Source organism: Indicator indicator, chromosome 10, assembly GCF_027791375.1.
Source record: "Indicator indicator isolate 239-I01 chromosome 10, UM_Iind_1.1, whole genome shotgun sequence".
NCBI classification, from domain to species: Eukaryota; Metazoa; Chordata; class Aves; order Piciformes; family Indicatoridae; genus Indicator; species Indicator indicator.
Window position 1 is genome coordinate 10,666,615 of NC_072019.1, and position 17,996 is coordinate 10,684,610.

The 17,996-nt window shown below is 37.3% G+C and overlaps 1 protein-coding gene across 1 annotated transcript in view; it reads left to right on the top strand.

The window, feature by feature from the left end:
• Positions 1-17,996, top strand: part of HS2ST1 (heparan sulfate 2-O-sulfotransferase 1) — a 68,859-nt gene that overhangs the window by 37,970 nt on the left and 12,893 nt on the right. The window contains exon 2 of the mRNA XM_054384355.1: positions 13,348-13,586. Coding sequence (XP_054240330.1) covers positions 13,348-13,586 — 239 coding nt within the window. The remainder of the gene's footprint in view (positions 1-13,347; positions 13,587-17,996) is intronic.

The following is a 17,996-nucleotide window of genomic DNA, read 5'->3' on the forward strand; positions in this document are numbered from 1 at the left end:
AACAGAAGATTCTGAGTAAGCGTAGTCCAAGTCAAGACTTCATTTCAAAATAGCTGTATTGTTTGTATCAGCTGATAATATGTTGCCCTTAAACTAAGGGAACAGTTTATTTTCATACTAAGTTAATGTTATGCATCTTGATCTTTGCACCAGTAACTTTCATATCTGAAGTAAACAATGCATTTGTAGTTCTAGCCAAGAGATTTCATTACAGCTTGTAATGGGAAAGTTTAATGCCTTTCTGGGCCATGATCCTATAATCAGCTTTTCTGACAAATCTGTGAAGCTCATCCAAAAGCAAGAATTCAAACCTGAGAAATCTTAATTTTGAACTGTAACTGAAATGCATTTCATGTGTGTTCTTTGGTGGATCGTTTATTGTATTTGAGCCTATACTGTGTGCCTAAAGATGAAACCACAGGCTTACTTTTGCCTATTTTATGTACAAGGGACTTCAAAAATTATGCATTAAAAATAGATTGCTGTGTCATAGACATTTAATGGATTCCTCCATTTTTTTTTTTCTCAGTGTTTTAATGTTGACTAATGGAAAATGTTAAGCATATTCCACTCCCCCCCTTTATATAAGTTTCTGACAGGAAATCTAGCTAAATACCATTTTCTAATTTCCATCTGTTCATGTATAATAGTGTTTTATAATGCAGTCCAGATTGTGGTTCAGTAGACATGTCCTACAGCAGGAGATAGGCTTCCTAGTGATTGTTGTACCTACTAATTATTTTATTAATGACTGCATCAGTTAATTTGAAGAAAAGTAACTAATTTTAAAGTCAGCTTTCCGTTAAATAAGATAGTCCATCGTTTTTCTAGTGCCAGTGTTATTTAAATAAAGGTTTGAATAGTTGCACTACCACGGTAAAATAAGAAAATGCGGTCTTAGATTGAGAGGGAAAGAAAAAGTAGGCAGTGGAAACAGAGAACTGTTGCTGAAATGTTTCTTAGCCAACTTTTGTGATCTCTGTGGTGTGTTTCTCAGCTAGTAAGGACTAGATTAAAGAGGATTTGCAGTAACAGCTATAATTTTAATTTTGACAGCACAGATGATTTCCCCAAGTATTAAGTGTAACTAATAAAACACCACCTCCTTAAAAGTGTATGTCAGCATATGTTTTAAAGTCAAAGCTTCCATCCTTCACGACTGGGGAGATAGGCTTGGTGATGGGAACCAGGTCTATCTGTATACTGGGAAAACGAACCAACCACCCAAACAAAGCCCCAGCACCTTACCTGTGTTCATGCTCTTCATCCCATCAGTCCTGATTTTTGTACAACTCACTGCAAATCATTGAATGGGGATTTGACTAGATCACCTTTAAAGGCCCCTTCAAACCCAAACTATTTGATGATTTTATCATACATGGTAAATAACTGTTGCTATTCTTTATAAACTTTGCAGTCAGGTTGCCTTTACATGTCTCCGCTGTCTGGGAATTTCCATCTTTCAAACTTAATCGTAATCTGAATGATAAAATTAACATGAAAATAATTGGTTTAATTTTTATCAGTCTAGGACTAACTTAGGGACAACCATGTTGTGCGTTCTGTAACTTCCAAGTTGGTCTGAAAGTGCCTCTGAGAGGCAGAGCTGTACTCCCACTACTGTGGATTAGCTTTATAATAGCCTGAATAATTATTGTACAGAGCTCTCACTTCCTAAAAAGAAATGTGTTTTGTATCCATAGTGGATTTCCTTTCACTGTGACAGTTTGTTGCAGATGTTTTAATGGCATGGACATGAATTTTTGTGGGGCTTGCAGCTCAGTTGTTGTCAATTCAAAAATGTTCTCTATAGATAAGCTAATTTTCTATGATTTGTTTCCTGTGGCTGTATGCTTTGCACAGGGTCACACTCTGCAGAGGATGAGGTAGTAATCCATCTGAAGTTCAGAAGTTGGAACTATTCCTATATGTAGTCATAAGGGAGTATGGATCTATCATTTTGTACAATGAAAACCATTGGATTCAACTGCTTTTTTGATGAATATACTGAAGGACTTAGTATCTGGGATGAAAGCAGGGATTGTTCTCAACTGCTCATATCCACAACAGATGTGCAGAGACAGCTAGTCTGACTCCCACAGCTCTGTTGGGCTAGACAGTGCCATTAAACTTCTGTCAATTACCCCATTGCCAGTCACATCACAGCGGCTTGCGACAGCCTTCCTCTGATGTCGGAGAGACGTCTGTTGTGTTCTGATGCAGACTCATGTTTTCCTTCTTGGAGAAAAGCAGCATGAAACTCCTTTGCTTCAAAGATGTTGAGAGCTGTAATTTACAAAAAAAAAAAAAACCACCCCAAAACAAACAAACAAACCCAAAACCCAACCAACCACAAAACAAAACCAAACAAAAATCCCCCACAACATTGACAACAACTATTTTCCCCCTCTGAGCAGTTGGAAGACAGAAAAACAGAACAGAGCTGTGGCAGCTCAGCTTGGTGGTTTTTTTTTGTTGTTGTTCAACAGGAGCCTGCTGTTTAGAAATGTATTATATTTTGAAATAAACTTTACTATGTATATTTGTATAGTTTGTAGAAGTTAATTTATTGCAGAAATTGTAGCTTGGCAGAACAGGTTAAAAATGACTTAGGGAGCCTGCAAAACTTATTGTAGCTTCAGATATTTTTTAAGTGGCACACGTGAAATCAAGGGAAATTTCTGCTGCCTGTTGAATTTGCAGGCTTGTAACATTGACTAGAGAGGGTGGCCTTTTCTGTAGTCTCTGCAAGAAGTGACTACCGCTTTAACCAAATTACTATTGGGATAATTTTCTCACATTTTGGAATATAGAGGGGAGGCCACTTGGACAGAATAATCTCTTTTAAATTTAATATAATTTTGCAGAAAAATACAGCTCTACACGTATGTACTGAAGTACTACTGTGTATCTTGTGGGTCTCTTATCTTCTCAGTTAGCCATAGGCTAGTAGCATAGAGAGATCTGAAGTCTTATCTGTAACAATTTTGATAATTTTTTTTTTTATGAGAAGTGACCCATTTTCTCATTGATATGCTGATGCTTGAAACATAGTGAGAATTTTTATCTTGAGTCAATTTTGGTCCTGTCAGCCCATGGTATCCTCTCCTTCCAGAGAAGAAAACATTATGGCATGAACTAGGTGTGAAAATATTTTGAGGAGCCTATTCAGAAAGAGAAGTTACTTTTATGTGGGAATATAAAAGTAATAAAACTACAGAATTTATTTTGCAATAGCAAGGGAAGTATATGTTTAAAACCTACATGCAGACAAACTGTTTGCTTCTTTTGAAAGATAAATTATCTATTGCCAAAAAAAAAACCCCATGAAACAAAAAGTGCTTTGAATCAAAAGACCAAGTGACTTTGCACTTGAAAAATGTGCAGTAGCAATGTGGCTTTTTGTGTATGTCTTTTAAAAGTGTTTGTAGATGTCAGGATTTGGGAGAAGTGCATTAACCACTCGCCTTCCAAGGAGACAGTAGAAATGTGATCCTTGATGTATCCTAGGAGGATGTTATCAGTGTAAATGATTCATGGGAAATCGTGAGCACAAGTACATGATTATTAGCAGGGTGCCAGGAGTGTTATGAAGAGAGGCTATAGCTGTCTCAAAGGTTCAGAGGAAAATGTGGCAAAAAAAAAAAAAAAGAAGAAAGATTAAAGACATAAGAATGTAATTGAAGGAGACTGGTATGCAGATGTTATTCTGTAATGGCCATACTGTACTGCTGAATCATTTGTTACCAAACAGTATAAGTTTGTCTATCATTTATTTCTAAGTACCAATTTACTGAACTTCTTGTGTGGGAGCTTTTATTCTTTTCCCTCTACACAGCTGCTCAGTTCCTTTGTATTACATTTTCAAAAGGGATGATGATGTTGCTTACTTTAAGAAAAGTCCAGTGAAAAGGGCATGAGGAGATGAGGATAACCTTAAAACTCCACATGATGAATTGTTGATGGGTGAATCTGAGGAGGTGAAGGGTGGTAATATGCAGCCATTATTATGTGCTCATCCTAGAGCTTCCCTTGAACCATGTCATACTATAAAGGACTATTGCCTCTTGGCTTTTCCTACATCTTTTCTGCCCAAACTTGTGTCTGAATTGTTCCTGCCATGATATATTTTTAAAGATATGTTGATGCATGAGTAATTCCCTCTATAACCACTGCAGCTGCTTTGCTGAGGATCATGACTCAAAGATTTTATTTTATTTTATTTATTTTATTCCTTATATAAGAGTGTTTCCAGAAAGTCTGTGTCATGACAAAGAAGTCTTTCTATATTTTCCTCTGCTCACTCTGTGTGAAGAAAATCTTTAGTGTGTGACACGTTTCTGGAAGGTAGTATGTCATCTCCTTGGAAACAGAATACACCAGTTCTGCTTTTTTGCATTGAAGTATCCTGGATAAATAAGCTATTTCTTACAAAATAATGTGTCAATTGGTATATACTTCCACAGAAGTTTATTATAGTCCTAACCCACCCCAGAGTAATGGCTTGGGTAAAAATATCTTTGTGATTTAACACTCTGAAGTAGCTTCCACTTCGTGTAGCAAAAAGGAAGGCTTGGCTGTTTTTCCATACGTGTTTTATTTGCATTATCAACAGATATTAAAAAATATTCCTTACTTGGTTGCAGCTTGTTCACATAAAAATGAACTTTTCAACTTTACTGTTCATATATGCAAAAATAGTAGTTGAGACTAGTGGAATTTGAGGATGGTGACTTAAAGGAACAGCAAGGCAAATTTAGATTAGATATATAGAAACCATTTGTGGTCACTGGAGACTTCAAACAAAAGCAGCTCAGGAAATTTGGGGTTCATATATGGGGATGTGAAGAACAGAGAGTAAAAGCTTGTGTTAGACTACTTCAATAGCTTTAATACTGGCACAGAAAGGTACAGCTGTACACTTCTCTGGGGACAGCTGAGGTAAGACCAATGCCTGCATTTGTGGCATGAGTGCATAGTTCTGAAGGTCACTCACCTTTCTTTGGGAACATGGGTCATGAAGTTTCAACAACTCTTTGCTTCAAAATATAGTTTTAAGATTTCTACTTATGTCTGTGTTGAACATGTAATATGTTCCTTAAAATCAAGTTAAAATACTGTAAGTGGCTCGGTGTTGACAATTCAAAATGCTTTCTGCCTGAATGACAGCAAAAGGATTATTCCCATATAGAGCTCTACAGGTTTCAGCCATATTAGAAATGGGTTAATGCTAGATTTTAGGCTATTGACTATTGTTGGAAGCAGATTACTTTGCTTGTATAAAATAAAATCTGACAATCTAAAGTCTTAATGTCTGTAAAAGATAATCTGAACAAATATGTGTTTCTGGTGTTTGGTTTGGTTTGGGTTTTTTTTTTTTTTTTTCCCCAAGACCAGTCAGCTATGTATGTACTGTGCAATTCTACATCAACTGCCAAGAAAATGATAAATAAAGCAATAAAGCTAAATTAACTTTCTTGTGTTTTTCTGAATTAGAAATACTGAAAAGAGAGTTTGGATTGCCTTTTTTTTTTCCTTCCCCCCCCCCCCCAGTCTTACTGGGGGCTCTCTAGGAATCCTTTTTGAGTTTTATTTTAGTGGCATCGAATTATCCAGCATAATATTCTGCCATTAGTAAGTTAATGAAGTATTTTAGTCAGGAAACATTGTTAGAGATTGATGAATATGAGTCTATTGTATTTCTTAACTGCTGTGGTACCAAAGGTCTGAGCAAGGGGCTAGAGCTTTTTGCAACAGCTACCTAAAACACAGTTGAGGGAATTGCTTACCCTTTTGTTCTTGTCAAATTTTCATTGAAGAGTGCTTCTTGTTCGGAGCTGATTTGGGGGAAGACCAAAATATTTCTCATGCATGTAGGAAAAGAATTCTTTTTAATTAAAAAGCTTAATCCATGCTAAATCAGGATTAACACCCAGAGAATCTCAATGAGCAGCTGGTTCTCCTACCAGTGAGAAGTTTTTTCTACAAAACCACCTTACTGCATACCTCACCAGTCTTGGACTGTTTCTCTTTTACCAAAGATGACGTGCTCCGTATCACGCTGATGTGAAGCTAGATAAAGCAGCTGGAAAAGCCTACCTGTAAAGCAGGTGGCTATTTTATTAGGAATTGGGTTGATACGTTTTCCTAGTTCTTCCTAAGTACACCTGGGACTCCAGGTGTGAAGAGGTGTAGGATATAGCAAGAAGAGTTTTCTAGACGTAGTTTAAAAAGTATTTAATTTAATGTCCATTGTAGTTCTAGTATTTAATTTGAAAACGTTTTTTTCGGTACTTTTGTTTACTTAAAATGCCTTTGAGGTTCCTGAAATGTAACTTTTTAGTGATCTGTGTGTTACTAGAATTTATCTTTATTATGGTTAGCTTTTCACCTCAATCTCAGATGAGGTTTTTAGGCTGCAAGCCTAAGACTGGAATAAAAGCTAAAGCTAAAGCGGGGGAGGGAGGGGGGATTTTTTTTTTGTTTGTTTGGTTGGTTTGTTTTGGTTTTGGTTGTGTTGTTTTTTTTTTTTAAATAGCTGTTGATATTGAATCTACCTGAGCTACCGCATCTCTCAATAATTTGCAGTTTTGGTGGAAAAGTAAGATATACTTTTGATTTGCATATAAAGCAACCAGGGCATATAATTAAACCAAAGTTCTTAAAATGGGTCTAAGAGTAAGATCATAGAATCAGTCAGGGTTGGAAGGGACCACAAGGATCATCCAGTTCCAACCCTCCTGCCACAGGCAGGGTCACCTCACACTAGATCAGGCTGGCCAGAGCCTCATCCAGCCTGGCCTTAAACACCTCCAGGGATGGGGCCTCAACCACCTCCCTGGACAACCTATTTTAGGGTCTGACCACTCTCATGGTGAAGAACTTCTTCCTCACTTCCAGCCTGAATCTCCCCACTTCCAGCTTTATTCCATTCCCCTTAGTCCTATCACTACCTGATATCCTAAAAAGTCCCTCCCCAGCTTTCTTGTAGGCCCCCTTCAGATACTGGAAGGCTACAATAAGGTCACCTCGGAGCCTTCTCTTCTCCAGACTGAACAGCCCCAACTCTTTCAGTCTGTAAATGGTTTACACAAAGAAAAGAAAAAAATCAAGAGTTTATCTAGTCAATATTATAAAACTGTAATTTAAATTAATTCTGTTATGACTTAACAGTAGTAGGGCCCATTCAGCATGCAGACTCATTCTTTTTTTTCAAACTCCTATAACTACATTAAGGTTAGGAATCACATTCATCGGTGTAAATGCTTAGTCTGTACACAGCCATTGTTAATTGAGCAGCTAATACTGTATCTGTTGGTATTACATAGAGTTATTCCCAAGCTTATTCTTGGGACTTTAACTTTGTAAGATTTCTAATAAAATATTTAGATCTTCTACCTTAACTGTATTAGTTGCCAGAAGGCAATACTCTTTGCTGGTTTCCTTTTTTTTGGCTGCTAGACCAGCTGGCAATAATTTGTTTTCCAGATTAGTTTACTTTAGCCAAGAAGTGTGGAGGCAATCAGAGGTGTAAGTGTATTGTGTTGGAAATAACAGTATATCTTACCAATTAGTTTAATTAAATAAGGTGATGACTTACTGTAAGCCAGCATTGTCCATACATATAGGCCTTTCAGGGATGTTAAGGGAAAGTTTACTGATCCTTTTTGCTTTCATACTTTCCAGTGTCCTTTTAGAAAAAGTAAATGATTGTGTGTCTGGAGAAAGCTTGTGTAAAATAACAAAACAGTCTTACAAAACAGTCTTCAGGCTCCCTTGCTAAATGTAGTCTGGTCATCTATAATGATCTTGCTTTTTTTCATTATTTGAATTGGATTTTGCTTCAAGGAGCGACATGCACGTTTGTATAGTGGAATGCTTGTGACAACTGTATCCATGTATAAAACAGTTCCACTACCTTTTCTTGCTAACACTGAAGAACTGCATTATGATACTAAGGCACTATAAGTAAGAGCAAGCCCTGCTGTTACATATTCAAGATTTGGTTTATTATTTAGAGAATAAATTCCTGATTTGTCAGTATTTTTCACTGCTGTTAGCACAGTCGTGGTGCTTCATAGAAATTACTGACAGTTCTGGGGTTCAGAAAAGCCACAAACTTTTGTGATGACATCATTCTCTTTACAGGTGTTATTCAAATTCCCTTGTCCTAAAGAAACTTGAAATTGCAAGTGATTGGAAGGAAAAAAAAAGATGGTGTCTGTTGTGTTTGCTGTCCTGCTAATTCATGAACTCTTGAGTCAAGCAAAACAGTTCAGTCTGTAGTTGAAGAGTTTATGGAGCTGTCTGACATATGCTGATTTTCAAATCTCATTACTACACCATGTTCCTTAAAATGTTTCTGTACATTTTTACATAACATTGTAATTAGTATTATTTGCAGTATTCAGAAGGCATGATGCTATAGTTACAGCTGAAGATGTGTTTTTAGTACACACTTTTTATTTTCAAACATTTAAAAGTTATTTGAAATTCACTATTTGGTGAAATGAAACCTTTTTTGTTTGTTTGGGTTTTTTGGTTTACTGGCTGTTATTACATGAAAACTCATGCTGAATGCTATGTTTTTTCTGGGAGTAACCATGCTTGTTGGAGGAGCCAAGCTTTAATCTATAAATGGAGTTCATCTGATCAATGAGTTTTATTGGGGTTTTGTTTAGTTTTGCTCTTCCTTCAGATGTGGGCCCTTTCTTGTAGTATGTGTTGCATTGACTTTCTAGTTTATGCATGGAATGCCTGGTCTTATATCAAAAAAAGGTCACAACATAGTCTTTTGTTAAAGCAGAATGCTAGAAGAAAAATGTACAGGGCTACAAGTTAACTGTAGTAAAACAAAAAACAAGATAGAAAATACTTGGTCAGAAATTAATCTTTAAATACTCTCTTCCTTATAATTGTAGTTGATAAAAAAAAAAAAAAGAATTTCAGAGAAATGAGCATTGCAGGCTCTAATGTTAAAACCTGTTTGGACGTGTTTGTGGGATAGTGGTTTCATTGTTGGGTAAATAGTTTTGTGTTTTGTATTTGTATATCAAACTCTTAACAATAGTGCATGCTAATCAATATTCTTCTACATATTAAAAATAATGGTGTAGCAAAAATTTCTCTTGAAATTAAAAGATGTGTATCACATGCTAATGAAACTATAGCAGGTTTTTCAGCATCACTATTTATTTCCAGACAGCTTCTACATTAGAATTTAGGTAAGGATTTCAGTGTCTAGCTGGAGGTTCCTCCTTTCTGGTCTGTGTTGGGCTTTTTACGGAGTTATTTTTGCATTCAGTTGATTCCAAAGTACATTTGTTGGACTTTAAAGTTTGGGGTTTGAAAACAATTCTCTTCTGCCTGGGCCGTTCTTTTTCCTTCTGCAAATGCATTTACATATGCTAATGGAAAAACCAGAATAGAAGGGATGAGTTAAAATGAAGAGTTAAAGCTAGAGCAGGATAGAGTTGTTATTCTTTAATGTCTCTGAAAGAGATGGTATGTTAATAGTGATACCTTGACAAATCTAATGCTAGGTATTTTTTCTTAAATCAGCCTTATTTTTTGCTGCAGCTTTAATTTGGTGTAATGACACAAATCCTCCATGGCCATAAATTGTCACAGCACCACTGACTGTTTCGTTCCTCTTCTACATCCCCAAACTCTTGATATCCACATACAGCAGCACTGCCCTGGTTTATAAGTAGTGTGCTGCTAAACAGCTCCCAGAGGATGCTGCATTTCAGTGAAGGATGAAGGCTTTGTGTATGTGCTGGGTGTATATAATACGAAAATGAATCAGGACATTAACTTTGCTACATAATTATAGTTCATTTCTAAGCTGCTGTTCAGTTTTCATTCTTCATCAGAGGAGAATGGAGTCAATAGTGAGTAGGTTTTTGGTCCTATTTGGGTTCAGTATTTAGGCCAATCATGTGTTTAATGCAGCTTTTGGGCAGGGAAACAGCTTGTGAGCTGCTCAGTGCCTCAGGCTACCAGCTGCTTGCCTAATTGGCCTGAGAGCACAGTGGAAAGAAAGCTGAGACACCAAGTCAGCTGGCTTCAATATTGTTCCCAACTGGAGTAAACCTGCTTATTGGTTTGAAGTGGTATCCAGTGTCACAGGTAGACAGCAACTGTTGGCTCAGCAGTGGTGCTATCAATACTAGCTGTCCAGTTCTTTTACATCAAATCAATGCAAGTGAAGTTTGAGTCCACATCTTTTTCTTCTGTTGGGCAACACTTGAAGGCTGCTGTGCTAAAATTTATTTTAAGACTGAGTCTTTCCTCTTCTGAGTGGGAGATTTCACAAGGAAGTGTGGCAGGTGCATAAGACACATTGAAGAGAGAGCCTAAATAATATCCATAAATACATATGGAGGAGAATAGACCTAGAGTACAAAGAGCATAGTTTGGGGCAGTAGCACAGTATGATCTGAATTATTCTTCCAGATACTCAGTTAACTTGACTTTGACAGCCAGGGAGGCTCAAAATGTGTCCTGCATCAAAAGTGTTAAGCTGTAGAGGATAGGAGACTTTCTGGTTTGAATAGATTTTCTTGTTAAGAAATCCCAAGAGGTTCTTGTGCTTTTGTGAAAAATGTGAGGAATTGAAAATGTTTGGTTTTGTTAACCTTTAAGTTGTTAAAATCCATGCCACACTGTTTTATTTGGGAGGATAAGATTTTGTACGCAGTTAACAATTGGATTTGAAATAAATGCTAATAAACTTGTTTTACCTAAGACATTAATCTGTTTGAATATGCAAGGAATGGAGACAAATAACTGCTTATGATTTGTTTCTATAATTAATTGGATATTGTTCAGATGGATTTTCAAATATTTTTATAAGTGCATATGGGTCTGATGAATTTTCACAGGTTGTTTTATTCATTGAAATCCTAACAAAATAGAACTAAGCAATGAAACTTCATCTGTCCATTTCTCTCCAAGTGTTACTTTTCCTTTTAATAACTTTTAAAGTTGCTGGACACTGCTTCGACTTGAAAGCGCAGCAGTCTTGAAGATAATTTTTTTTTTCATAGTAAATGGTAACATACAGACTGAATGTTGCTATTAGTGCTTCTGCTGAAGGAGAAGACTTCATTTGCCCATTATATGTTATTTTCTGGTAGTGTCTGACTGGCAAATAAGCTTGTTGCTAACTGTGGTATTTCCTAGTTTATTGCATCAAGAAAATTGCTCGGAAAAAAAAAAAGTCCTGGGAAGATGCAAATAGCTAAAATATCTTAGGAGTAAAGACGTTTTTAATTACATGAGTTATTCTGATCTGCACAGATAAATATCTAAGAAGAAAGCACAATGTCCAAGTTATTCTTTTTCACTAGAATAAATTGTGGCTATTGCATATAGCATTAAGCAGTGATTTCCTCAAGCATGGTTCCCTGAATGGTATCTTTGTTAACCAAAAAGTGTTGTAGAGAGTGAAAAGGTCTCCCTTCAGCCTTCTCTTCTCCAGTCTAAACAATCCCAGTTCCTTCAGCTGCTCCTTTATAAGACCTGTTCACCAGATCCTGATCTCAAATTGGCAAAGGAAATTATATTCTTGGCTGCACCCTGCCAGCAGCAGGCACATCTCCCTCTGGTGTACATGTCTACTCTAGTGTAGAAATATTAATTAAATTTGTTTAATTTCAGCCTCTCTAGGTGGTATTTGGTATCCATGTAGCCTTGGTCAGCCATGCGGTTAACTGTGTCCCCTACTAAATGCTTCTCCTAATGTGTTAATGGCAGGAAGGGGTGAGTTGCCAGTCCCTTTTTATTGCAGCCATCTTCACAGAGATGAAATCTGAGTCTGTTGCCTCATCTCTTTCCAAAACTGGATGTTTGCCAGCAGTGATGGGAGAAGTAGCAAATGAGAAAGAAAGGAGCAAAAACTGTGACTGATGTAGTGGGGAGCAACAGATGTCATGTGGAAAATTGAGATATACTCAATAAGCATTTTCTACAAACATTTTCATACTGATGTAACTTAGTTATGGGGTGTGAGATACAAGCATATGAAAGAGTGAGTGCATTTAAGCTTTGAAGTGTTTCAGACAGATGGAAGTTTGTGGTTGAAGACAATTTATGTGGAATTACAGGCTAGTGGTGTTCACAGCTTAATGATTCTACTTTAAAAGTGATTTTATGTTATAATTAAAGAGATGTGGTGAAAGAGAATAGAAAGAGCTGGGTTACAGGAAGCAAGGGAGGCAAAGGCCAAGAGCTGCTGCTGTTGGAAGCGTGTCATCCAGAAAGAGCTACACCCCGTGTACAAACATACAGAGAATTGTAGGTTATTCTTGTTACTGACTTCAGCTTGCACTGTTGGCCAACACAGGGTTCTTTGAATATATTATTAAATATCACAGTAAATGAATCAGAAAAGATGCTCTGACATCTGTATTACAAATTGTATTAAAGTATGTATTTATCTAGAACAGAACAAAGCTGTGTCTGAATCAGCACAAAATATTTGATATTCAGCAGCAGTAAAAAAGAGATAAAAAATGCTGTAATACTGTGGAGTTTATTTTCCAAACAGGCTTTTAGCACTGGAAGCAGAGTTCCATTACTCAGAGTACTGCCCTTTGTGTAAAAAGAAAAACAGTTTATTTGCAATATACTCACCTTGCCAAAATGTCTTGTTCATAGCCTGATTTTCCAAGTTTCTTTCTTTTTGATGTATTTGATGTATTTCAGTACTCAGAGAACATTCTTCACCTTAATGTTAACTACTTTGTAAGCACATCTTGCTTCTATTCTTCGCAAACTTAAAAATAATACACCTGATTGAATTTTTGCAGACCTCTTTATTGTAGTACTTTACACTTGAGTCTTGTATCAGTTGAAATGAAACAACGGTGTAATTTGAAATCCAGCACCTCTCTCTGTTCCACACAACTAAATAAATCTACTGTTAGTATTTCAGAAAATTCGTATTCTCCAAATTGTTGAATTACTCTTTCTATTATATTTTTAAAATAGATGTTTTATAGAAATTATTTGGGAAATTTGGGAGTTGTCACCATTTTGATAGTCCAGTATAGATATTTTTCTTTAGGGATGATGTCTTTCAGTAGCATTAGTGAGTCACAGAATATGGTATGTTTTCCCTAAGCAGTTTTCTAGTCTTAGTGTTGTGTCAGACTAACTCACCTTTTATCATCCACACATTTTATAACTAACGTTTTGCTTCAGATGTGTCAGAAGTACATGACAGCAGGTGCTTATTGCTGAGAAGTTAACTGCTTTGCACCAGGTTGTTTGCATTCTACTGTTTGTACTTCAGAACTGGTAGTACTGCCATCAACGTTTTGCATTTGTCCTCCCTAACAGAAAGAGCTATTGCAAGACATGAAGTCCGAGAAATAGAACAACGTCATACAGTAGATGGCCCCCGGCAAGATGGGACACTGGATGAAGAAGATGATGTGGTGATTATTTACAACAGAGTACCTAAGACTGCCAGCACATCCTTCACAAATATTGCCTATGATCTCTGTGCGAAGAACAGATACCATGTGCTACATATCAATACAACCAAAAATAATCCTGTTATGTCTCTGCAAGACCAGGTAATGCTGCCGCATTTGGCGTGCCTGTATTAAACAAGGGGAAAGTATAGAAATTATTCATGCGATGGCAAACTTACAGTTCTGATAGTGTTGGCTGTTATGTCAGATTTTCCAGTATGAATAAATTCTAATGTGTTTATGCTTTCTCTGGAGAGAATTAATATTATTTATTAAATAACAGCTTTAGGGGTTTTTTGGACTACTGGAGATGGTAAGTATCTGGTTTGAGTCAAAAACAAAGCTAAAAAGGGACACAGCTAGGGCAGAAATGACCTTTATTGTTAAAACTGTTAGTGTATTGTATTGTCAGCTGTCTGCCTTTTGACTGTGTAGTAGTATTTGCCTGTCATCTCCATCTGCAGTGAATGCAGTCCTCTGTGATTTCCTCTGTGAATAGGGCAGGCACTGTGCCATGTTGTCAGCGTTATACTTTGGTACTAAGTCTGGTGAGGTGTTACAGGTGATAAAAAACAGGTAGAAAGAACTGGCTATAAATAACTTGAACTCTAAAGGATGGGGTCATATTGCATGTGCTTGAAGCTCTTAATAAAGTCATTTTAGTCCCAGGCTAGGAATGGTCATGGCTACCATTGCATCAGAAGATGAGTGGGGATCAGTGCTGTTTTTCTTGGGAGGATGGTGTAGTAAGGGAGTAGATTTCTTGGTTTGCTTTTTTTTTTTTTTTAAGTAATATTTCTTTGCTTGTTATGAGTGCACATGCAGAGAACCCAAGTCAGAGGTGTGAAACATCACTGTATCATCATCCCTGTCTGTAAAACAAATGTTTCCAAACTCTTGGCTATGTACTACTGATTGTGTGCTGATCATGTTAGGCTGATGGGCAGCAGAGGCAGGAGCTGTTCTGCATTGCAGCACATCAGCACTGAGGCTTCCCATGACTTTAAGTGCATGCCTACAGGCTGCAGCTCAGCACAGCTGCTGGAGTAGGGCTAGGGGAAGCAGATGGTAACAGGCCCTCTCAGTTCTGTGTGTGAAAGATTGAAGCTGGGATCTCAGTGCAGGGGATAGAGTGTGTGCTTCAAGTGAGACTGGGAACCTGTTCTGTGATAGTGAGGTTTTGTTTATGTTGGGTTTTTGCTATTGCAAAATCTTTTCTTAAATATGAAGGTGATACTGTCACACATGAATACTGGGATTACTAAATCTGGTAGTTTCCCTATAGTTCTGCACAAAAAACCTGTGCACGAACAGCAGAGTGACTTTTCAAAAGATTTAACAAGCTTGTATCTTAATTAAAAATCACGCTTACGTCAGTCATACTTACTGCTGTGTCTCCAACTACAAATTCTGTTTCTGTCAAGGTGTCTTGTTGAATTGTACCAGTCAGTTCTCAAGGATAGGAGAGCCAGTCATTGATGGTATAAAAGGCATAAGACTTGTTAATAGTAAGCATTGCCTTAGATTTCTACTTTAAAATATTTATTTATTTAAATAAAATCAATGTTGTGTTTTTAGCTGGCTTAGTTTTGTCTAAGAGAAACTCTCCTCCTCATCTTCTCTCTAATAATTACCTACTGAAAAATTAAAATCCATCAGTGCCTGGCATGTTTACAGTACTGGCAGTCCTGCCTTTGTTTGATACTATGCTATTTTCCGAGGTGGTAAGTTATGTTATTTAGACAAGTGATGCTCCTCTTCTTCAGTGGCCACTAAATGGGAGATGCTGACAATTAAAAACTTCATGTATTGTCTAGTTGTTCAAAGAAATAGAAATAATTATTTGTCTTATCAATATAGCAACTTGCTGTTATAAGTCATAACACATAATTCTGGAAATGGCAAGGGCACTCATAGAGGCTAATGATGTTTTCTCTTTATGGGCTTGGATTTGCATGAAATATTCACATGCCACCTTCGTCAGTACAGCTCACTTGAGCGTGTTAGTGTATATGCAGCAGTGGTAAGATCCATTAACACATCATGGAGACAAAACTGTTTTATCAGTGATACTGTTTGTTAAAGAAAATCTCCCTAAGCAAGCTGAAGGTTGTCTTGGGCCTGAGAATTTTGTAAAACAGTGAGCTCTCTATTAAGCATTACTTCTGACGTTCCTTTTCCAAACGGCTGTAAATCTGTAACAAATTTTAAGTTCTCTTCCCACATATGAAACCTTTACTTCTTGAATGTGATCTGGAGGGGGGGAAAAAAAACACCCCAAAGCAAAGCAACAACCCCCAAAAAACCAAACACAACAAAACCCACAGTAATTTAAATCCACTCCAAATGTAATTTGTATCTGATCTGAGATAATCTGCTAAGAGTCCCTAACACATCCATTTTAGTTTCAGATGAAACTTTTCCCAGCAGCCCTCCTTTTTTTTTTTGCAGCTTCTCTGACAGCAGGATCCTGGGAACTGCCCCTCTTTCCACAGGTTGGATGTTTTCTTTGCAGCAAGCTAAGTGCTGTGTTGCCCATGTTGCCTTCTGACCTGGTGGTCTGTAACAAAAACACTTGCTTTCTTTAAATCAGAGTAGTTGTTTGTTTTATTTATTGCTTGCATGTTTTGGTGCTGATGCTTTTTAGTCCATACAAACATGCCTGTGTTACGGCTAGTTGGATGGCATACCAGCCACACAAACCTTAGCTTTTTTTGTTACATGGTGAAATTGTCATCTAAAACATGTAAACCAAAATTACTGTTCTGTCTTGCAGCATGTTCTTGATATATTATTAGGCAGGGTGATCTGGGCACACATTCTCTGTACTGATGTGAATATGGAAAATCCATGGTACAGTTATCCAGTGTTTAATTCCCTCAGCTGCTTGTTTTACTGCTCCTTGTTCTTTTTTCCCCTACAATTTCTCTCTTCATTTTTCTCAACAAAGCAACCTGAAAATATATAATCTTGCTCCTTATGTATTCTAAAACAGTGGCCTCTCAGGGGTTAGCACACTATTGACTTTGGTATTACTTCTTTGCTGGGGAAAGTTCCACTGGCTGTCAGAAGCCCAACAAGTAAAAGACTGCAGTGACTCTGGTTAGAAGTGGAAATACCATCATGGCCCTGAATTACTTTATTGGAGTTAGATGGTGTAGTGAGTACTAGCGTTCACTGCTGCACATGTGCCAATTGCAGTTGTCCTTCTGAGAAAGAACTGTTCATGCAGGGTGGCTGTCCTGGCTGTCCTGTGAACTCTGTCTTTTCACCATCTTACAAAACTGCTTCTCAGCTGCCCTTGCCTTGAACTTGCTTGTGGTTTTTCATGGCATGCAGGCAAAGATGTGCTGCTCGCCTGTTTCCAGCGTTTCTGACCCTCTGATTAGAGCTTAACTATGTTATTAGCTTGAATGGCAGTTCAGATAGCTAAGCTACCAGTGCCTTCCTGCAGAGATTCTGATTCAGTCATCCTTTCACTCTTGGTCTTTAAATCTGAATCTGTTGAATCTGAGATTTCCTTTAATGGAGACACACTTGAGACAAATTTTCTTTTTTTTTTTTTTTTTTGGTAGTTCAGATGGAAAATCCTCAAGTGTCCTCACTCACCAGGCTCAGGCTTGTGTGTGTGTGTAAGTTTTCAGACTGTAGAGAGCGCTGATTGATGGAAGCAGTTAGTGGACAGAGATGACAGCTTACAACATGACTTTGGTTTGCACACACAGATTTCCCAGGGCTTTTTGCTCAGACCAAGTATGCCAGGGTGTTTTTTGTTTTTTCTTTTTTTTTGTTTGTTTGTTTGTTTGTTTGTTTTTCCCCTTTCTGGTTCACTGGGACTTGATTTAAACTCTTACCATCCTAGCAACTGAATGTATTTAACTTACCTTTCAGGACATCTTACGCTCTCAAAGTCTGTTTGATCTGGTTTTTTAATTCAGTGAAGCTCAGCTGATTTCTCAGTTACTAAGGGCTGTGAAGCAACTTTGTAGCTGATTCTATAAAAGCCCGGTGAAACAGCTTCACAGGAATTCCATTCACATCTATCCAAACTTTTAAAGTAACCTCAAACTTTTTCAGTTGGGTTCAGATGGAGAAGCTTGCTTGGTCTCTTGAAAGCTGTAGTATCTGCTAAGCCATGAAAAGAAACGTAAAAATGGATCATATTTAACAGTATGAAGCAGAAAGAAATATTCATCTCTGCCCTAAAATGTGTGAATCCAGACTCATTAGGCTGTCAGTGACCTGGAATAATTCTGATTTTTTTGAATGCTGCAAACTGGGGGAGAAAAAAAAGAGCTTCACTTGACTACAGGCTAGTTATAGGTGTAAAAGCTTAAGTTCTCAGGGGCAAAGCATGATGCTGGTCCATCTTAAGGTTGATGTAACTGTCACAGCTCTTATAAAACCTTCTGGGCTTTATTTTAGCTTGCCTGGTGTTAATAAAAGGCTAGAACATCCATCCTATGTTCATAAAAATTATTTCCTTAGCAGACAACATTGTAAGATAAAGAC